Here is a 24,046-nt window from a genome sequence, read left to right on the forward strand (position 1 = left end):
AAAAGGGTACTTCCATGAAAACATGAAGAGCTGAGTGTAGATGCCAACATCTGTAAAAGGCTAGGCACAGCCACTGGCAGGCTTGTAATCCCAGCACTGTAGAACATGGAAACAGAAGAATTGCTAGGACTGCCCAGCTGCCATCCTTGCTCAGTGTTCAGTAAAAGAAGCTGTCTCAAAGGAATAAGGTAGAGACTAATAAAGTAGGACACCAAACCTCCTCTTCTGACCTTCTCAAGCATGCACAGGGGCATTCACACTAACACATGTTTGTTAGCATATATCATACAGCATCCCTCACACACATACTTATACACATATACATGGAGAGAGACAACACCCTCCCTCGCCCTAAATCCAGTGATGGGCAAGGTGGTCAACCATTAATATAGGCCATGTGGGAGGGGGGTAGGAACATGATACTCCTAGCTTTAAGCCTCGGAGTACATGAATATACTTATGTATTTAAAAGATAAGTTAAATAGACAACACACACAATACATATATAAGACTTTTTAAGATTGAAGGAAATCTCAAAAATCACTCAATAGTGATGGGAAAAATATTACTAAAAATAATACCTATCATATATATTTTTTTAAAAAATTAACTATTGCCTATAGGACTAACTACAGATTTAAAAACAAAACAAAGCAAAAAACCAAACCTAAAAGCCACCAACAACATCAAAAGACAAACTGTAAATGAAGAAATATCTGCCAAACACAAAGAAAGTCTCTTTCATCACAAAAACTCAGTGGAGCGGAGAATTGCTAATATCCCTTTAGGACAGTGGTTGTCAACCTGTGGGTCACAAATCCTTTGGGGGCTAAGTATCAAATACCCCACATATCAGATATTTACATTTCCATTCATAACAATATAAGATTAGAGTTATGAATTAGCAATGGTTGGGAGTGACACCATAAGGAACTGTACTAAAGGGTTGCAGCACTAGGACGGTTGAGAATCACTGCTCTAAGAAAATGAACTATAGAAAAACAGAAGCAGCAAGAAACTCACAGGTGGCTAACTTGTGTATGACCATGTTTTTGGCAAATCAATATTCAAGTAAATGAAAATTAAATTATAGGATAACACTACCTACTTTTCTAATTAGCAAGCATTTTTAGGAGAAAGAAAAAGTATAATACTGATAATTCTTTTTGCTGGCAAGACCCAGTGGGAAATCTCTCACACTCATGGCAAGTTCAGTTGCTGACATAAAACTTAGGAATCACAGAAATCTACTGTCCTTGTCCCTCATAATTCCACATCCAGGAACTTCTCTAAATAATTAAGGTTGATAGGTGGAGTGGAAGACCTCATTTTTGAGAAATCATTAAACCAATATAATAACTCAAGTGGGAAACTGTTAAATAAATTTTAACAGGTATAAAAATACTAGCAACTAGTTGGAGGATGATGGTTTATATCTATAATTACAGCACTTGGGAGCCTGTAGCAGGAAGTTTGAGGCTAGCCTAACTTATAGACTGAGTATAGACCTATTAAAACAAGCAAGCAAACAAGCAAACAGACAAACAAAAGAAAACACTAAAAACTAAGGTTTCAAAAACTTGTAACAATTCTAAGATTATGTCAGGTGGGAAAAGCCATATGCCAACTACATAGAACAGAATCTTTGTGTAGAGTAAAAAAGGGACCCCATGTGCCCAAACAAAATAGAAAATAAAGTCCAAAGACATGTATGAAAGGCACAAGTATGGTTAGATATTTATTTTTTAATGTCTGCACTCTACTTGCTAAGTTTTTTTCTGACATGCATTTTTCTTATGAAATGGAGACATAGTTGTGTTTGAAGGCCTTGAGTACAGGTGAGGGTGGGTTGATAGGTGGAGTGGGTTGAGACTGGAGTCCAAGTGAGGTGCAGATATCCTGGTGGAATAAGGAGGTTCTGGCACGGGAGAGGGGTGCAAGGCCCTTCAACATTTAAGTCAATGGGATTCTGGTCAGAGATAAAGAAAGAGAAGGGTCTGGTATTATACCTGGATTTGTGGCTTAGATACCACTAAGATATAAAAAAAAAAAATGAGCAGAAACAAAAATGTTGAAAGATAATGAGTTATTCTGGGTCTCCTGAAGATTACAACCCATTAACTCCTAAGGAGGTTGACAATTCTCCTTCACAGCATGAAGCTGAGGCACAGGGGTGCCTATCATAACGCTTCTGAGCATTACTTGTTCCGAATGAGGGAACATGGAGCCTTCTCCTCAGCTGGGCACTGTTTCCCTTATGGACAGACAGACATAAAGGAGCTACCCACTAACTTACGCCAGCTGTCCTTTCTTTCCCCAGATCAACAGCTTTGGTATGGGCAAATGTTGGAAGCTGGCTCTTAGCAGAAAGTGGCTATCATCTCTGCAGCCATCCCGGGCTATTTACTTACAGGTGGTACTTTTCCACCCTGACGAGAGACTTGCTTTCCTAGCATGATGTTTTTGCAAGAAGCCCACCACAGCTGAACACACTCTGATAACATCTTGTTTTTCTCCTCTACATCCTGGACCTATGGTTAAGTGTCTCCAGCTGCACTCCCCAGCGAGTGCATATATACCTATAGTTACTTTTCAATAAACGAGCCTCCAACCTCAAGCTGATAGGCTGTGTTGTCTCCATTCTTCGAGTCTCTTGCCCATCAGTCCCCACTCTCTCTCTTGCAGACCCTGTTCACTGACCCGTGAAATGGGTCAGGCAAAGAAGTCCCAAAGAAGCCTCTCCTCTCCTCCTTCAACCAAGGTCAAGATACAGTCTTCCAAAGAGTTTTCACTCTTTCACTTTCCTCAATGGCTTTGGGGTTAACTGGCCAAACTCTTCTGCCGCTAGACCCTTGAGGGGACCTATATCATTCTTCACACCTCCTTCACCCCTTGTCTTTGGGTGTGCAGTGTGGCTCCTTCTCCACCTCCAGCTGACAATAGATGAAATCTGAATCCCAAATGAATGGAGAAAGGGAAGAAAATGTTTTCAACAAAATGGTGCCTTTGGCTCAAGATATTCAGGTCTAGTCAGGAAAAGGTTAAGTAACCATCATGGGCCTAAATTTTCTTTCCAGAGCTCTGTATTGGGTGAAAGACTATAGCCTCACTAAGAAAATTACGTTTTCCTGATAGAGCATCCCCTTTGATATTATTTACCAGAAGTAAAGTCAAGATGGGATATCCTCATGTTTCTTAGAGTCTGCTGGGCCTATGAGGCATCTGTGAGCTCTATCATAGCATCTTGTAGGAAAGAGGAACATGAATAGTTAACTAAAAATAGGTGGTAAGTATGGGGTATATGGGGGCTTTGGTGCAATGTACACTGCAGGGAATAGGGCAATTGAGAAGCTGAATATAATGACATGATGCAGTTTTTATCCAAAAGGTAGGTGGCAACAGAGAGCAGAGCAGCAGGAAAAGTGAAGACGAAGGGAAGGAAGCTGGGGATAGCTCAGTGAGTATATGGCTTGCCTTGTGTAAAATGCTTGCCTTATAGGCATGAGGATCTGAGTGAGTCAAATTCCCAGACGCCATAGGAGTACAAAAGCTATGGATGGTGGTGCACAAGAGTCGGAGCCAGGAGAACCTGGAGAGTTAGACCGCCACCCTAGCCTCTTTGGCTACTTTCAAACCAAGGAAAGACCCCTAAATGGGAGAGGGGAAGGTGCGTGCTAACTGTAGAATAAAGTACATACACACACACACACACACACACACACACACACACACACACACACACACGAATAAAGGAGATGAGATGTTTCTTCCCCTTTTCTCCTAAAAAGGCAACAAAATATCATATGCTTGTGAAAGATAAGGAACCACACAGGAAGGAGAAAGCATTTAAACACACAAAAGATAGCCATGGCTGATAAGCCAGAAGGCAGCCTGAGAGATGAAAAGAGTCTCTTCTCTCTGAGACAGAAACTAAGATTGTAATAATTGATCATTTAAAAATGCAGGAGAGGGAGGATCAGAAAATAAATTTGTGTAATTCTGTCTTTGTCATAAACTGGAGGGAGGCCCAATGCTAGGATGCATGGATGCTGAAATGGGCTAGGGAGCATAAAGTGACCCGTGAGAGGTTCCAACAAGGAAAGATTTCTAGTTATGACTGAGGAGCCGGATGAATTCGGAAACTACCCCTTTATCTTGGTACCGTTCTGCTTGTTTTGTGGTATTTGCTTCGTTTTGTCCTTTGAGATGAGGCCTAGCCTATACTGCTTAGGTTGATCTCAAACTCTTGGATTCAAAAGATCCTTCTGTCTTTGCCCATGGAATAGCAAGAGAACAGGTATGTGCCACCATGACTGGCTTCAGTTGTTAGGTTTCCTATAGCAATGCTTGACTGCCTAGGATCAGAGCTAATATGAGGATACACTCTTCAGGAATACAATGGTCCAGATGGGTATAAAGGATGGAAGAAGCTCTAAGCAACTTACCCTGATAACTGGTAGTGGGATGTCTTTGAATGCATTCACCATCTACCTAGGAGAATAAAACTGCTTCAAGGGATTCAAGATAGGAACAGAGTAAGACAGAGTCAAGGGACCAGATTCCAGAGACATCCATGAAAATATAGAACAGGCTTAGAGGCAGGAAGGTGTGACAGATTCATCTCCTGTCTCAGTCCTATAAGCTTATTAGACACAGAGATATTTCTTATCCATCTTTATACCACTAGGGTCCCCAAGCAAAGAGATACTTGATATATCATGGTCTAATTTGAAAGGGAACTCAGGGTCAGCAAGCTGTAACTGCCAGTCAAATCAAGCTAGTCACTCTTATATGGCACAGGAGACAAAGATTCAAAATGTATCCTAAATACATTAGAAAAATAAAAGAATAGTATCAGCTATTAATAATTTTTGGAATGTGAACACAAGGCCGTTTCCGCTGCTTTGGCATTTCAGGGTCCAGGACAGCCTCTTCTCTTTAACAGTCTAGGTGTTTACCTCCCAGCTCTTGGTGGTCGGCTCACTGAAGAAATTGTCGATCATGTTCAGCTCTTCCTTCTCCACCACCACAAAGCCTTGCTCCTTGGCATCTTTCCCATAGACATCAGGAGACCACTGAACAAAGAAGGTGTACAAGTGATCCACCCTGGAAAACAAGTTCGTGATGCAAGTGAACAATTGAGCCCATGTTCCTTCCTGGCAGGCAGCAAGAGCGCCTGGAGTACCTGCAACAACCTTTTGCCCGCTTGGCAAACTGTTTTACTGAGGAGGAAATTCCCCACCGTCAAGGTTACCTTTGTGAGTGGCTTCCAAACTCAGAAAATAGGAACCCCCAAAACAATACAAAAGCCCACAAGGAACAATCACTACTGAAACTGCCTCAATCTGAAAGAAAGATCAAGAGATAGGGCAGAATATGAAAAATCCCCAGTGAAATAGTACACCAAATGTTTCCTCTTCAGGGGACTTTCACTTATTGGATACATACTGTCAGGGGAAAAAGGTTGACTTGAGGCTTTCCTTAAGAACAAAAGCAAAGCCCAAAGACTCTTGCTAAAGTACAAGATACATTATATAACAGTTTTAATAAAACCCCTCCAACCACTAAACCAACAAGAAGTTACTAGAAACAACACAGTTTTATCCTTGGGAAGACCTATCTCTTGTGGTACGGGCATGTCCTTGGCTTCTGGCTTCTCTGATTTCTTATATTAGGAAACACATTTCAGAAGCATCTCTCTGGTTATAATCAAGAAAAAAATTGCTCAGTGTTCAGCTGAAGTTGGGAGCTATAGTTCCCACAGCCTGCAGTATCCACCCTGAATGGACCAGTCCCAAATACTAGTTTGTTTTTTTTTTTTTTTTTGGTTTATTGGTTTGTTTCATTTATAACCATGATAGTAAGGGATGGAACAACAGAGAGGACCACATGGTTTTAAAAAGCTCTTGTAATTACAAAACAATCTAATTTGAAGAAACTGGTGTAGCAGAATTGTCCCCCAATTAACTTGAATATTAATTCAACAAGAAACCTGTGATTGGGAAGTGGAAAAGGAAGGTGGGCAGAGGTTTTTAGGGATGGGAGAGAGAACACAGAGGGGACGGAAGGAAGATGGATGAAGAAAAAGATGATCCAGATTCTGTGCGGCTTTAAATAGCCACAGGTAGCTAAGAATATCTTACAAGGGATGTTTTATTACAGGACAATTTATCTTATCTAGGTGGGCAATTTATATCAATATCATTTGGCTCTAAGTTTATTGTGTGGGCGTTTGGTGGGGTGAGAATTTACTGATATAAGTCTGACTTATAAATTACAAGCCTCTAGAGTTTGATTTTAGCAGGTTACTGGGATATGGGACCAATGACCAGAGGGGTTGGATGGCTGGGGACATGAGCAGAATCTGCAGCAAGAGAACAGTGAGGTGGGCGGTCTCTGCTTGGGGCTAGCAGGGTCGCCGGGGCTGAGAGGAGCCAGCAATAGCGAGGGATGGTGCAATTCGTTAGTATTACCAGAAACAAACTGCAAGAAAGTCAGTTTATGGACAGTTAATTTTTAAAGAAACTTCGGCTGTATCAAAATACTTTCACAAAACTGATAGAAGTAAAACAAATGCAATCCCCATCGCAGCTCTAACCAGACTGCTTTAGACTTCCACCTGCTCTTGTCCATGTTTACTCAGGTATGAAAATAACAGTATTATATGTAACATTACATAATAACACTTTTACTGCATTACTACTCTTTAATAACTACACTGAAATTAAATTACTATACTGTGTCTTAAAAATTAATGAGCCATGCCCAGCCTACATTTCTACATTGTCAGCATGTTCGCTTGTAGATGTCTTTCATTATACAAACTGCATAGTGTACATTTTGTGCCATATTTTCAATTATTTTCTCAAGTAAAGATGCTTGAATCACATGTAGAAAGGGAAACAAAATAGTCACAGGAGGCAGAACTAGGAGGGAACTAATTGAGAAAGGGGAGGGGGAGTGTGTGTGTGTGTGTGTGTGTGTGTGTGTATCCATAGAAGCCAGAAAAGAGTGTCAGATATTCTGATACTGTTGCTACAGACAGTTGTTAGTGGTCACGTAGGTGCTCAGGACTAAGCCTAGGTCCTCTTCAAACACTCTTAACTGGTGAGGCATCTCTCTAGCCCCAGTTTTTATGTCTTTTCAAAATCCATTCCTTCAAACCACAGAAATTTGTCACAAGACCAAGTTATGAAGTATGTGTGTGTGAGTATTATGAAATGTTAATATTTCCATTAAAAATAAATGTGGATATTGATACAAGCTATTGTTCAAGAGTGCAATGGTTATGCTATTGTTTGGCTTGTTTATAATATCCAGGTTTGAGTCAAACACCTACATTTGCTATGAAGATAATTTCTTAAAAAGACATTGTTAGTGTTTAAATCACTACACTTTAGTAAAGATGATTACTCTTTAGAATATGAATGGACTCTCCCAATCAGTTGAGGTTCTTAAAGAGAGCAAGATTGAGGGTCTCCAGCCTCCTGGTCTACTCTGAAAGGTTTAGTTTTGTCAGTCCCAGTTAAACCTAAGCCAATCTCTTAAAAAAAAAATCCAGGCATACATGATATACATAACATTTATTTTCTTTTAGAGAAATACAAAAGACTACTTTGAAAAGCTACAAAACAACATTGCTTTGAATGCTTACCACTGAGAAATACAGTGGGTGTGACAAAGGTACTGACTATCGTATATCTTTTTATTTCCCTGATGATTAAAGATGTTAAAATTTTTTCTCAGCCATTTGAGTTTCATCTTTATAATATTGTTTTGATCTGTATCCCACTTTAAATTGGGTTGCTTTTGTGATACCTGGTGTTTTGAGTTCTTTATATATTTTGGATATTAGCCTTCTATTGGATGTGTCGTTGGTAAAAGACTAAACAAAACAAAACAAAACAAAAACAAACAAAACAATCTTTTCCCTTACTGTAGGCTGTCACATTGTCTGAATGACAGTGTCACTTGCTCTATATAAGCTTTATAGTTTCACGAGGTCATACTTATTGTCAATCTTAATGTCTGTGTTTAGAAAGTCTTTTCCTATGCCAACAAATTCAAGGCTGTTTCACACTTTCTCTTTTATCAGGTTCAGCATATCTGGCTTTATGGTGAGGTCTTTGATCCATTCAGAGTTGAGTTTTGTGTAGGACTAGAAATATGGTTCATTTAGCATTCTTCTACATGCAACCATACAATTTAACCAGCACCATTTGTTGAAGATGCTGTGTTTTTTCCAGTAAGCATTTCTGCTTCTTTGTCAGGAGTCAGATGTCCATATATATGTTGATTTATGTGTGGATTTTCAATTTGATTCCATCTCTCTGTTTTTCTGTCAATACCACGCTGTTTTATTACCATAGCTCTGTAGTTCAAAATGAGATCAGGAATGGTGATGCCTCTAGAAGTTCTTTACTCATTCAGTTTTTAGTTATTCTGGTGTCTGTGTGTGCACGCGAGCGCTTCTATTAGAAACTGAAGTGTTTGTTCCTTTAAATTCTATGACAAATTGTGTTGGAATTTTGATGGGATTTCATTGAATCTGTAGATTCCTTTTGGTAGTTACCATTTTTACTATATCAATTCTACCAATCAATGATTGTGGGAGATATTTTCATCATTTGATATCTTCTTCAATTTCTTTCTTCAGTGCTGCAACGTTTTGTATAATACAAGTCTTTCACTTGTTTGGTTGGAATTACTCCAGGATATTTTACTTTTTTCATGGCTATTGTGATAGGTGTTGTTTTCGTGATTTCTTTCTCAGTCCCTTTGTCATCTGTATATAGGAAGGCTACTGATCTTTGTGAATTAATTTTGTAACCAGCTAATTCTGTGAAAGTGTTTGCCAGCTCTAGGAGTTTCCTAGTAAAATTCTTAGGGCCATTTATATCTATTATCATATCATCTCCAGAAAAAGATACTTTCACTTCTCTCCCTCCTGTTTGAATTCCTCCACTTCAGTTGTTTTACTGCTCCAGCCAAGACTACAAGTTCCATGTTGAATAGATAAGGAAAGAGTGGAAAATCTTGTTTTGTTCCTGACTTTAGTGGAAAGGCTTTAGGTTTTTCTGTATCTAAGTTGATGTTGGCTATGGGCTTGCTGTAAACTGCATTTACTGTGTTTTGGTATATTCCTATATCCCTAATTCTTTCAGAATTTTTTTTTTCATAAAAAGCTGTTAAGATTTTGTCAAAGACCTTTTCTGCATCTAATTAGGTGGTGTATTCGTCTTTCAGTTTGTTTATATAGTGGACTACATTTATCCATTTATGTATTTTGAAGCATCTTCCATGTCTGGAAGATCATGGTGGATGATCTTTTTGAAGTGTTCATGGATTAGGTTAGATAGTATTTTATTGAGAATTCTTGTGCTTATGTTCATAACAAAGATTAGTCTGTAATTCTTTGTTGTATCTTTATGTGGTTTGTGTTATCAGGGTAACTGTGGCCTCATAAAAAGAATTGGTTAACATTCTGTTTCTGCTGTGTGAGAACCTGAGGATTACTGGGCTTCTGCACTGAAACCATCTGGCCGTGAGCCTTTTTGACTGTAGACTTCTAACTACTGCTTCTATGTCACTAGGGGTTTGTTTAAATTGCGTATTTGATCTTGATTTGACTTTGATTTGGTAGGTGGCATGTATTGAGAAAATTATCCATTTTTTTTAGATTTTCCAATTTGGTGGAATACAGACTTTTAAAGCATGTCTTTATGATTCTCTGGATTTCCTCAGTGTCTGTTGCTATGGCTTCACTTTGCTTTTTATAATCTCCCTTTAACTTTTTTAGTTAAGTTAGCTACAAGTTTGTCAATATTTTCTCAAAAAACCAACTATTTCATTCCTTGGTTTCTTTTGTTTTGGTTGATTTTTAGCCCAGTGATTGGTCATTCCTTGCAATCTCCTCCTTTTGGGTGCTATTTCTTCTTTTCTAATTTCTCCTTTCCAGATCTTTCAGGTATGTTGTTAAGCTACTAATATTTGATCTCTCCATTTTTTAAATGTAGGCATGCAGTGCCACTAAGCTGTCTTTTAGAATTATCCTCACCCTCATTGTATCTCATATGCTATGTTGTGTTTTTATTTTCATTCAACTCTAGAAAGTGTTGAGCTTCTTTCCTAATTTCCACCTTAACCCACTTTTTTGTTCAGTAATGAGTTGTTCAGGTTCCACAGGTTTAAAAACTTTATTGTTTCTGTTATTGATATCCAACATTAATCCATGGTGGTCACATAAGATGTAGTGTGTTAAGTCAATTTTCTTATATCTTTTGAGACTGGCTCTTTGTCTGAATATATGGTCAGTTTTGGAGTTAATTCCGTGAGGTACTGATATATTCTTTTGTGTTTGGGTGAAATGTTTTGTAAATGTCACTTATGTCCATTTAGTTTATAATATCAGTTCCAACACTTCCCTGTTTAGTTTTTGTTTGGATGGCTTTTCTTGAAGTCTCACACTGTTAGTGTGAAATATCTATGAGATTTAAACTGTAGTAATGTTTCTTTTATGAACTTGGGTGCCCCTGTGCTTGCTACATGGTTAGGAACTGCAAAGCCTTCTTGGTGGATTTTTCATGAATACATCCTTCCTTATCTCTTCTGGTTAGTTTTAATTTAAACTCTATTTTGTCAGATATTAAAATGACTACAGCAGTTTTCATGTTAGGTCCATTTGCTTGGAATATCTATCCTTGATATTAAAATGTATTTCTTGGATTCTGCAAAAGGTCAGAGTCTATTTTCACATCAATTCCATTAGATTATGGATTTTTCTTTGTTTGATTCCTGTTATTTTGCTGTTGTGGGGTGTGTGTGTGTGTGTGTGTGTGTGTGTGTGTGTGTGTGTGCATGTGTCTTTCTTTTGCTTCTTTGACCTGCTGGTCTGGGATTATATTATATATTCCTGTTGTTTTGGGGGAGTGGTTAACATTTTTAGGTTGCAATTTTCTTCCTAGTGCCTTGTGTTGAACTAGAATTGTAGACAGTTACTGCTTAAATTTGATTTTATTATGGACTCTTTTAATTTCTCCATCTACTGCGATTAAAAGTTTTGTTGAGTATAGTGGTCCAAGCTGGCACGTTTGGTATCTTAGAGTCTGTAGAACATCTGTCTAGGCCCTTCTTTCTCCTTGAGTCTCCACCAAGAGGTCAGCTGTTATTCAAAGTCTGCCTTTCTATGTTATTTGGCCTTTGCTCTGAGTAGATTTTAATACTATTCCTTTATTCTGTACAGATAATATTTTCATTATTATGTACCAAGGGGAAATTCATTTCTGGTCTAGTCTATTTAGCATTCTTTATGTTTCTTGTAGCTTGAAAGGTATCTCATTATTTAGATTAGGGAAATTTTTTTCTATGATTTTATTGAAAACATTTTTGTGCCTCAAATCTGTTTTTTGTTTTTTTCTTTCTTCTATTCCTAGCATTCTTAGATTTGGTCTTTTAATAGTTGGAGATTGATCTGCTGCTGCTATGTATTAAAGTGGTAAATACTGGCCCACAAGATCTGGTTTCCCACCCCCTAGCAGATCCTCAGATACATCAAATGATGTGACCCAAACTTTGCTGTCTAATTTAAATCTATTGGTTAAATAAAAGCAACTATAGCCAATTACTGGGAAGAATAGAGGTAAGTGGGGTTTCAGGTTCTGGGCTAGGGTTCACAGGTAGGGACCGTGAAAGAGAAAATAGGAGAAATAAGGAGACAAGAGAAGGAGAAAGATGATGGAGAGAGGAGAAGGCTGCCATGAGGCTGGATGGATCATGAGCATGTGTCCAGGAAACATGGACCCTGAGGACAGGCTGATGGAGCAGAAATAACCAGGGCGAGACTCAAACAGCAAATATGTGGGGAGCACAGCAGGGGAATTAGCATTCTAGCTTACAGAAAAATATATTAGGGTAATCCCTCATTAATATTCTTAGAGCTGATTTAAAAACCTATAGGATTCTGCTTCTATTATTAGGGGACTGGCCAGGTGATATAAATAAATAATGGTTATTAAATAACTTGTAAAAATAACATTGTAGTGTCCCAGACTTCCTTGGGGGCTTTAACATCTTTGTCTGAGGTGTCCATCTTTCCTGTCTTCAATGCCTGCATTTCTCTCTCCCATCACTTGTTCTGTTGGTGAGATTTGTTGGTGAGGTTCCTGCTCAAGTTCCTAAATTTTTATCCTTTTGCAATTTTGGTTTTCTTTTCTGATTCTATTTCCAGCTTAACTCCTTGGACTGTTGTTTTCATTTCCTTCCACTGTTTGTATTTTGTTCTCATACACTCCTTTAAGGAATTCATTCATTTCCTCTTTGAGGACCTCCAACATATAAAGACAATTTAAAGTTTTTGTCATGTGCTTCAGCTATGTGGTAACTTTCAGGGTCTGCTGTGACAGTAGTTTATCATGCTCTAGTAGAGCTATACTGTCATGGCTGCTATTGGTTGTGTTTTTTATGCTAGTGTCTAGGCATCTGGGACTGGGAAGATTATAATTCTAGATACTGATGACCAGTTTTGTCTTGGTTAGGTGGATGTCCATTCCTTCATTTCTGTTGCCCTGTCTGGTCCTTAGGAGAGTGTGGTAGCTGTGTGTTGCCTTTGGAGGAAAGGAGAAAGGGGTGAAGATTTACAGTTAGCCTAGCACTTCCCTGGCTGGAGTGATCAGCTGGTTGTTAGGGAATGTGTGCTAGAGTTGGCACTGGGGATGGCTGGGGGTGAGAAAGATTGGAGGGAATGATCTGTGTGATCCAATGGAGAAGGGGGAGGAGAGGATGGGGAGGTGGCAGCAGGTGATCTGGCAAGGATGTGGAATAAGGGGGACACTTATCTATTGCTGACAGGGCTAGGACCTTTTATGGCTACTATAGTGTAGCAGTTCATAAAAAAGATGGGAATTGATCTATCTCAATATGTAGCTATATCAATCTTCAGCCTATATCCAAAGGATGCTTCATTTGACCAGAGACACTTGCTCAACCATGTACTATGCTGTTTTAATCATAATTACCAGAAACTGGAAACAACCTGGATTTCCCTCAACAGATGAATGGATTAAAAAGGAAAAGAAAAAGTGATATGCTGGGTATGGTGGTGCACACCTTTTATCTCAGCACTTGGGAGGCAAAGGCAGGTGGATCTCTGAGTTTGAGGATAGTGTGGTTTGTGGAGTAAGCTTCAAGACAGCCAGAGCTATACAGAGAAACTCCCAGCTTGAAAAACCAAAACCAAAACCAAACAAAACCAAACAAACCAAAAAGACCAAAGTGCTATGTATATACAATGGAGTATTACTCAGGCATTTAAAAAAATGACATCATGAAATCTGAAGATAAGTGGATAGAAAAAAAAATCATCCTGGGAGAAATAATACAGACCCAGAAAGAGAAATACAGTACACATTTGCTTGCATGTGGATATTTGCTGTGAGTTAAACAATAACCAAGTTTTGCATCTGTAGAAAGACAGAGGTTAGGTTATAGAATAAGGCACTGGGAAGAAGAGGACAAATAGAATTCCCATGGAAACAGCTACAGATGGATTGTGGGAGATCAAATAGGGAGGGAAGAGGAGGATGAGGAGGAAATACAGGGAGAGTCAGCTAAAACTAAGGGTATGGAAACCCAATACAGTAGAAGCTTCACTAAATACATACAAATATAAAGGGATATAAATAAAATCACCAAATAATGAGACATCTCTTGTCACCAAATGAAGCTTTCAGTACTAGGATTTGGTTACATTTAATTGAGTTATTGGCCAAAGGGGTCTCATGGGAACCCCCAAACAACCTATGCTGTTGCCAAGATTATAGGTTGTTTTCCACAAACTGACAGCAAAGTCCCATTGCTGAAGATAACACCTATGCAATGCACAGAACATGGAGAAGTTGAGCTAGTTCATACATAGAGCCTTTACTCCTATATGTTAGTATCTTTGGTACAGGAAGGTACTCTGTAAGCTACCAAAGGAGCAAGGTAAAACACCAAACAGCCACAAACTCGTCTATCTACAATGGTGTCCTGCCTGCAAATATGATAGTGCAACAGTGGCACAAAGCTTATGGGAGTAACCAACCAATATCTGATTTGCCTCAAACCCCACTCCACAAGATGGAGCCATACCTGACAATGCCTGGGTGACCAAAAACGTGAGAATAAACAGCCCAGGGACCTAGAGAAAAATGAAATACCACTGTTCTATATAAAATAATAAAGAAAAACACAGCAATAAAATTACTCCTAATGACATTCTGTTATACTCATAGATTAGTGACTTGCTCAGCCATCATCACAGAAGTTTCCTCCTGTAGCAGATGGACACAAATACAGAGACTCACAGCTAAACATTATCCAGAGAATGAGAGACCTTGGAACATTAAATCTGAAACAGGGTATCTCCATCAATTCCTTCCCCTCAGGGAATCCTGCAGAAGTGGAGGCAGAACGATACATAGATACGCATGTATGTCCATATATACAACACCCAAGTATATATATTCTCTCTTTTTACCTACATGTTCTTCACCTTTATATTATAGCTTCCATAATATATAAGATCCTTGACTGTGTGGATGGGTCTCTTGAGTCAGTACATATTTCTTGTTCTCCTTTCCTTCTGTTTGCTTTTTTCTTATTCTAATATATTGGTTTTTATTTTATATACTATGTTATTATATTAGTCAGGGTCCTCTAGAATCACAGAACTCGTTGGATGTCTCTATATATTAAATGCATTTATTGGAATGATTTTCAGTCTAACTAATTCAACAACGGGCAGCTGTGAGTGCGAAGTCTAAGAGTCTAGTAACTCCTCAGTCCTATGAAGGTAGATGTTTCAGCTGGTCCTTTGTATAAGCTAGAATCCTGAAGGAGTGGATTCCAACAGATGTGTTACCAAGAAGTGCAAGTAGGAAAAGAAGACTTCTTTCTTCATTGTCCTTATGTAGGCCTCCAGCAGGAGGTATGGCCCAGATTAAAGGTGTGTATCGCCATGTCTGGACCTAAGCTGTTCTTTACTACATTTGCTCTGTCCCAGGCTGGCCTGGAACTCAGAGATCTGCTTTCCTCTGTCTCCTGGAATTAGAGCATGTACAACTTTGCCTAGGCCTAAGCTTTTCACGGCCACTCTGCCTCCAGATCTTCATCAAAAATCTGTGTCATCCCACATCAAGGTCCAGAACAAAAGCCCATGTCTTTTGGCCTCAAGATCTGGATCACGGGTATGCCTTTCATTTCTGGATTGTCGTTCATTCCAGATAGAGTCAAGTTGATAACTGGGAATAGACATTACAGTTATGTCATGTCATGCCATGTTATGTTATTATCTGTCAGAAGCCTCTTTATTTTTTAATGAGAGACAGAAAAGGAGGTAAATCTAAATGGAAGGAGATTGGGAGGAACTAGAAGAGCAGAGGAAGGGGAAAATATAATCAGAATATAGTAGGTGAGGGAAAAAAAGCCAATTTCAATAAAAAAAAATTCTGAATCAATCTCACAAATAAAGGTGATTGTGATGAATGTATAGTTAGATTTTTCCTTTCTTTTTATTATTCTATATTTTATCTTCCAATCTCAGTATGTTGACAGTTTCCTCATTCTTCCTTGTATGGCTACCCAGTTCTTTACCAGGTGTACCTCCATAGTTTATACAGCCATTCTATATAGTTAGCCATGTGAGCTGGTTCCCAGATACAGTGTCACAAATATAGCTATGAGCAATGCACTTTGTATGAGTGTCATTTCCCTCAGGTACAAGTCAAGCTGCTGTTTCTATTCCCAGAACTGAGGGTGGACTGACTACCATGCAAGCACTAAGTGGGTCCAACCCTGCTTGGCCTCCAGGAACAGACAAGCTTGGATGTGTTCAGGGTAGTGTATGGTTGTAGACTAGGGTCTCACAATCAAAGAAACAATCTGATACAGTTATAATTATATAAAAATTAATTTTAGGAAATTCCATTGCCCTATGTAGGAATTATATTACTTTTTCCCCCCTTTGTCTCCTTACTAGCTGTTCATTGAGAAAACATGAAATTAACTATTCCAGAAAGGTTTGCTGAATATACAAAATTCTCTAGGTTTTCTTTAATAATGAAGTTAATTGTAAATTTGGGGAGGAGCAGAGCTACAGAAGAGAACCAAATATACTTCACTCTAACTTCTGCAGAAGAGGTATTTGTTAAACAATGCCTGTTCATATTAGGAACAAGAAAACAAAATATGGTAGTACAAATGGCTTCCTGATTGCTTATGGCTGGTTTCTCTGTGGAGTGACAAAAGAGGCTTCAACACATGGGATGTAGTCTGCCAGACCTCAGTGTTGCTGGCAGGTGGCCTGTCCCTCACGCATAGCTAGGACAATCAGTCACAGGTATTCTGTCACTCACAGTTGTCCTATCATTCACAGCTGGCCTGTCACTCACAGCTAGACCCTGATGTTTTCCTATTGGCCATAAAAAATTACAGAGAACATCAATGAGATGAAGACACTCTAGACAAAAACAAGAACATTCTAGTGCAGTGTGAACTCAGATGAAAAACACGGAACTGTCTAGCCACAAAGTTGCCATAGCTGTAAGTGCTGCTATCAGAAACATCCCTTGTGTCCACTTTTTCCTTGCTTCTGGTGAGATTTCCTCAGATGACAAATCACAGAAGTGATTGTTTCCTGAGGTTATCTAATCTAGAGCAAAACACTGTTTCCTTTAAGCCATCACTAGTTACCTCAAGTAAACCCAGTCCAGTAACTCCATCCTAATGTGTCAAACACAGCCATAGGTGACACAGGTGCAGAAATTCAGGATAAAAGTACATACAAGAGGGCAAATCATGAGACATCTCCCCATGTCCCTCAAGTAAAGATGATGGCTTTATTCATTTGTGTGTTTTTGGTATTTTATAAGTAAGTGTGAATACCAATGGTCTTTCAGCAAGAGCTCTGCCACTGAGCCACATGCACAGACCTGAACACTCTCTCACTGAGTTGCTAGAACCCCCAGTGTCTACTCTTCTATTAGAGTCCATTAAAAATTAAGCTTTAGTGTGCTTTAGTGGCTCACAGCATCACAGGGCACTGCACCTGAGACAGAGCTTCCTGAGCATCTATAGGCTGTATTACTGACCCTGATTTTCGGCAATATCCATTATGGCTGGGACTGGGTTTTGAATTCAAGCTATTATCCTTACACGTAAGGGATGTGGACTCTGAAGGCAGCTATCTGTATCATAACCAGGACTATGCTTCCTAAGGCAGCCACCAGGGTTCTTTCTAGCACATTTCAAATTCTCTGCCTATTCCACATCATTTCTGAGCTATTCCCGTCCCTTTTCTAGGTAATGATGTAGACATTTTCATCATCATCATTATTATTATTACTATTGGAACCACAAAGCACTTAACTTTCATAGGAAAGTCAATGTGCAGGATGACACCTATTGGAGAAAACATCCATTGTGACAAATGCTGAGACTGTTGGACTTTCTTTGCAAAACTACAAGGAAATCTAGATGAGTGGCAGCTTGGACTTGGTTCTCCATTCCTTCTGAGAAGAAAGGCAAACTATGAAAATGTAGGGCAATACAAATTTTAGGGAAGAACCAATCTTAGTAACTTATAGTGGCTTCCCCTTCTGGCAACAAAGACATCCTCATGCGCATGGTGACCATGTCAATGGTTCAGTAGAGGGAAGTAAGATAAGGCCGACTTACTGCTTCACTGTGAAAACAAAACTGGAACATTATCTGCTTAATGGAGACAACTGATTGCCACAAGCCACTGGGAAGGTGAATCTGGGTAAACGGGTAAAGAAAGACAAGACTATAAATTCATATAAGTTTGGAGCACCTCTTACAGGGAACCTAATGCTTCATAGTATCTTTTGGAAGTTATTGGAGCATCTCTGATATTCACTGATGATTGTAATAGAGATAAACTCAAAGGAAAGAATAGTACCCCTTTCCCCACATCATCATTCTTGAGGGGAGATATCTTTGGGGGCCTTGGGGAGTGCTCCGGCCTTGTACTAGTTACTTAAGGAGACACATTCGAGTATTCCGTGATGCTATTGCATGCCATGATTCTCCTGCTGAAATTTAGACCAAGTCTTCCCCCACGAGCCATTCTAAGGAAGGAAATAGAAGCTCACGCATGTGTGTGTCTCTTGGAAGCTTTAACAAACTAAGGTGGATGAATGAAAACGAGGACATGATAGCTCGAAGGCTCAGACAAGGAGACTGATTTTATTGTAGATATGAAGGAGAGAATAGCCAGAAGCAGCTGGAGGAGTCCAGATTGAAGAGGGCCATGAGAGGGGAGAGATGGCGGAGAACAAGAAAGAGAAGAGTCCCAAGAGGGCAAAAAGGTCAGGAGTGGGCCAAGAGTGGAGCCAAAGTGTTAGGTTTATATAGGAATGCAAAGCTGGGGGAAGGGGAGTAAAGCCCCTAGGATACAGTGGCTTATATTAGGGGGAAGGTGAGACAAGCTAGGAGAAGACAATGTACTGAGTGAGCTTAGAGGCTAAGCATGCTCCTTGGTATGCTAATAGGCACTATACTTAGTTATCTGTACTAGTTTGATGTGTTCTTGTCTACCAGCACCATTCTTTCTAGTATTCTCAATCAGGAAAGCAATCTGGGATGCTCAGGCAAAGAGACCTTTTTAAAAATCTATCTCAACCTCTTCCAGTACTGTCAAATTTTCAGTGAATAATCAATGAGAGTTCTGAATGATCAGAGTGGCATAACGTGAAGTAGCCACTTGTGGGTCAAGATCAGCCTCATACTTTGACTGAGCTCTGGGTCTGTACCTTCCACAGTGGGGTGGTCTCTAGAGAAAGGGGAAAGGTCAGAGTCATAAAGGTGTTAGTAATAAATAGATAATTATATTTATGTCTTACAAATGCTTAGGAAAGCAAGGCTTCCTTTTGGGAAAAAAAAAAAACTTGAATTATTCTTTCTATAAGAAAAGGTATGGCTGCCTGCCTCAAGAACTCTACAAATCAAGGCCCTACAAATCAAGAGTTGCCAAATATACAGATAAGTAAACTGAAGTTACCAACAATGGAACAATGTCCCAAAAATCTGTCTCTAGACATGTTCTAGCCAGCTCAGCTTGACTGCCTTTAAAAGAATTCTGTAGATAGGTCTATTGTTTGTTCCCATAGAGAGGTCAACCATCACAATTACTTCCTGGTTTCGGGCTGTTAACAAAGTTTACGTGACATCAGCAGTGTCCCTAAGTCAGGGCCCCTGATTCCTAGTTCCTATTTCTGTTCCTAAAATTCTATTCTTTTGGTAGGCACGTAGCATAATAATTCAGTGTCAGACTTACCAGTTGATTCAACTCCCGGAAGCAGCATGGCAATGGGCCCTGTCTCAAAGGCTAGAAAAGTTGGCCCTTGCCTGGGAGCAATAGGGAAGATGAGAGGGCAAACTGCAAAGTTACATACTCATGGGGAATGCTCAAATTTTTTTCTTTTAGACATCCAGAGTAAAAACACAGCCTTACTTCTTTCAACATTAACTTCTGACATAATATTAATGCACCCTCAGTTTCTTATGTAGTCAGGAACATCATTCGGGGAAGCTGAGATAAAAGTAAAATGAATGAAAAATTTAAACAACTTGCTCCACACGAGGAAAATTTAAATTGATTTGGAAGGTTTACTTAAGTTCAAAAGTCCTTGGAGACCAAATGGAAGGATTATGTGTCCTATCCTATTCCTCTTTCCAACTCTCTGTGCTTAAGTCCCTTCCCTTTGTTTATATTATGTCAACTGTTTGCGGAACCGGAAGAGGTATGGCTGAATTACAGTTACCTTCAGTTTACTTAGCTGAATTCTTGGACTGGTTCTTTTTACCTAATGGGGTTTTCCTAACCTCAACCTACTTTAGTTTCCAGGACACAACAGACTTCAGAAAGTAAAGCTCTGTCCGCAGACCTCTCTCCCATCCTGGTCCTCTGGATCCCGTCTTGTCCATTGCTTCCTGACTAGTCTTTTACCTTCATGATTCCTCTCTGCCTCAAGTTCCCTCAGCTATTTGGTTCCTTCCAGATTCATACAATTCTAAGCCAATCTGGTCATCCTTACCTTTATTCTTACCCTGTGTGCCTGTCCCAGTCTCCTGCCTACACAGGCCACCTTCTTTAACTTCTCCTCTAGGGAGGCTGTTGGGTTACTCTCCCATGCATAATAGACTCTTTCTTGTGCATCCCACAGTCACAGATTACATGTAGCTCCCTTCCTATTCATCACAGTGAGTAGGGACCTCTTTCCATCACCCCAAGCTCTCAGCCTTCCCTACTTATGCCCTATTTAAATGAAGGATTCTCTACTGTGTAAATAAGAGTCCCCTTGCATCTTGTATCTATCTAGATAATCTATCTATGTATCTATCTATCTAGTTGATCTAGTTCTCCACACTTCCTCTTTTACCCATCGTCACCCTCCTCTGCACCTTACCAGCCCCACTCCCTGCCAACTTTCCCCGTTCTGTTCCCTTACTCTCCCATTCTTTTCATCCTTCTGTGTCCTTCATGTTGATCTTTAAACCTTCATGCTTTTCTCTACCCTTAAAAAAAGGTTGTAGGTTTTCTTTTTTTCTTCAAAGTTCCTTCCCTTTCTTCATTTTCATTTCAGAGTCCATTATTTGAGCTTGCAAATGTTTCAACCCTAAACTCATCTGTTCTGATCTATTTGCTATCAATTCTGCCTTACACACTTTCTGGAAGGAAGTAGAGGGTTAAAAAACACTGTTTCATTACTCATTGTCTCAGTGAAATTGGTTTTCTTTAGTCACCAACTGTGCAAAACAACAACTGTGTGTCAATCCTTATAGCCTTGACCTTAGAAAGGTTGTTGAGGCTTGATGGGCTCAGTAATTCACCTCGTGGCCTGGCCCCTAATGAGTCAGCAGCCTTCAGACATTATCCAGGGCTTTCCTCATAGCTAGCACCATTACCAGTAATTGCAGCCACTGTAGCTGCCAACTAGTCCTGAAGCAGTGTATTGTAATACATGTTAATAAGGAAGCAAAAAACTTGGTCAAGTACTGGGTCCTGGGAAAAGCTAATCTTTTAAAAGGAAGTAGATCGGAGGCTGAAATGAGGCCAAGACAAAAGGGCAGAGAATGGGGGTGACTTTAAAATGCAAAATCAATCACTTTGTCTGGCTCCAAAAATCTCTTCTAGCATCTTCCCAGAGGTTTAGGACTAATTCGAGCTCTACAGCTGCTCAAGATCCTTGTTGGTGCCACACTCTCAAATGTGCTACTGTGTTCAGACACAGAGACCATTCTCATTTTGAATACAGGCTGATTCTTATCATCTATCTGCCTATCTATCTACCTGCCTACCTGCCTATCTGCCTATCTGCCTATCTATCTATCTATCTATCTATCTATCTATCTATCTATCTATCTATCATCTATTTACCTATCATCTATTTAATCCATTATCTCTCTCTCTCATCCATCATCTATTATCTATCTATCATCTATTTAACCTATCTATCTATCATCTATCAATCATCTATCATCCATCCATCCGTCTATCTATCTATCTATCTATCTATCTATCATCTATCTATCTATCTATCTATCTATCTATCTATCTATCATCTATTTAATCCATTATCTCTCTCTCTCATCCATCATCTATCATCTATCTATCATCTATTTAACCTATCATCTATCTATCATCTATCAATCACCTATCATCCATCCATCCGTCTATCTATCTATCTATCTATCTATCTATCTATCTATCATCTATCTATCTATCTATCTATCTATCTATCTATCTATCATCTATTTAATCCATTATCTCTCTCTCTCATCCATCATCTATCATCTATCTATCATCTATTTAACCTATCATCTATCTATCATCTATCAATCACCTATCATCTATCTATCTATCTATCTATCTATCTATCTACCTACCTACCATCATTTTTAGTAAGAGTGTTAGCAGAGGTAAGTCTGATGGAGAAATGTCTATAACAGGGGTCTAAGAAAGCTTGTCAGATGTCACAGTTTATCAGGGTTTATTGAGGGAGACAAAAGAGTTCATTACAGGAGGAAAAAGAAAATACTTCAATTTCCTGAACATGTACAGAGACATGGCATTTGAAGAGTGTGTTGCTGATGTAGCTGTAATAAGGTCAAATTGGATATAGCAGAAAGGAAGATAGGTATTGTGGTCAGGCCTTGTGGTCTTGACCTTCTTACAGAGGTGTCTTGCTAATGCAGATAGAACTGTGACAACATAGGAGGCCAAGTCTTCATTTAGCATGATCAGATCGTGGATCACACAAAAAAAGGAAGAATGAAAGAATGAAAGACAGAAAGACAGAAAGAAAGACAGACAGACAGAAAGAAAGAAAGAAAGAAAGAAGGAAAGAAACAAACAAACAAACAAACAAAAGTGGGACAGAGAATATAAATTGTCCATTGACTATGAGAGATGCCATAGAGCTAAATGATGAATGGCGTTCTTAGAGTCAGACCTTAAGCTGTCCCTGGAGGTGCTGACTCAGTTACCCCTCCTTAGGAGCACAGCCCTGCTCTGCAGAGCTAGCTTAGGAAGGTCTTTTCTCAAGATCAGTGGATGTCTGTAAAGTCAATGATTAGCTCAAGATATTTGCCAAAGCTGTGTACTGAAGTTGCTGAAAGGCAGTTCTAGAAGATGACACATTTCTGGACTTTTAAGGGAATGAAAAAAAAACAAAGATCAGGAAGAATGAAGACCAAGCAATATTTCCCTCAAGGCTTTGTATGTTAACTTTCTAAAAACATGGAAGATATTTACACGGATGACTAATAAAAGTATATCTATTCAGCACTTTTCCTAAATTGGCATTACAGAAGAAGATGCTAGCTTTAGCTTGCGAATCGTTTGGTTTTCTTTCTGTTTCTTTATTTCCTAGCAACATTCTCAATTGAAAATATCACAGTAAGATCACAGCACAGGCTTGGGTTGGGTTAGTGGTAGAGGGCAGGGTGCTGGCTCAATCCTTAGCACTGAAGTAAATAATAAGGAAAAAGAATAAAAGGAAAAGAAAATATTATATAATGATATCCAGTACTTTAAAAATCGGAGGATTTTTATCCTAAAATATACCTTGTTAGGCTGAGCAGAAGCAATGTTGTTCCAGAACGGATGTATTAGTGAATGTCCCAAACAAGGGTTCTGTTAGCACCAATGGTTATTAACAATTCCAATTTAGCCATGATCCCATTACAAGCAATGTGACTTCTGATCAGAAAATTTCATATTAACGGTGGTTAAAGAGTGTATGCTAGAAAAACAGGTCAGCTTGCAATGGCTTTAATTCATTCTTTGCTCTCCTAAGAAATGTGCTGCTGTGGACATATTTTGGTCTCCCTAGGGGTCTTTAGAACTTGGCCATCTTCCTATTGTAAAATGAATTGAATAGGAGAATTAGTTTTCTTTATGATTTTGCTTATTATAAAACCAATATAAAGCTCATTAAATTCATGCAAACAGAATTTTAGTGGAGAAGAGAGATATTTTATTAAGTAGAAGTAGTTTATATAACAATATACATATGTGGCCCCATAGTGTTAAGTAAGAAAATGTACAGAGAAAAGATCAAAAGGTACAGGGATAAATATACATTTGCTTCAGCTCTGTGAAATAGCTATGAAAACAACTTCTATTTTGTTTCTGGACTTTACAGATATTATGAGTCCAAATATTTTAGTTACAAGAACAACTAAATATGACCAAGGTTTATCTATTAGATCAAAGGCTCGACTATTCATGTACTGATGTAACAAATACTGTGGAATATGAATCGCATAGTAGGTGCTATGCTGTTTCTTGGATACAAAGTCTTAAGAAAGCAAAAGATTCAAAGGAAACATGGGTGGCAGGTAGTAGTGTTAAATGTTGTGGATGCCTGTGGTGGTGTGGATGAGAATGACCACCATAGGCTCATATAAGTGGAAAGATTGCTTTTTAATTGGTGGACTGTTTAGGAAGAACTAGGAGGTATGACCTTGGAAGAGGTATGCCACT

The 24,046-nt window shown here is 39.1% G+C and overlaps 1 protein-coding gene across 6 annotated transcripts in view; it reads right to left on the reverse strand.

Annotated features, from left to right (window-relative positions):
- The window catches only part of Ncoa7 (nuclear receptor coactivator 7), a 162,119-nt gene that overhangs the window by 11,754 nt on the left and 126,319 nt on the right, over positions 1-24,046 (reverse strand). For all 6 annotated transcript variants that reach the window (XM_011243153.3, NM_001358842.1, NM_001358841.1 and 3 more), the window contains one exon: positions 4,959-5,106. In XM_011243153.3, the coding sequence (XP_011241455.1) occupies positions 4,959-5,106 (148 nt within the window). The remainder of the gene's footprint in view (positions 1-4,958; positions 5,107-24,046) is intronic.

This window comes from Mus musculus, chromosome 10 (genome assembly GCF_000001635.26).
Source record: "Mus musculus strain C57BL/6J chromosome 10, GRCm38.p6 C57BL/6J".
Taxonomy (NCBI): domain Eukaryota; kingdom Metazoa; phylum Chordata; class Mammalia; order Rodentia; family Muridae; genus Mus; species Mus musculus.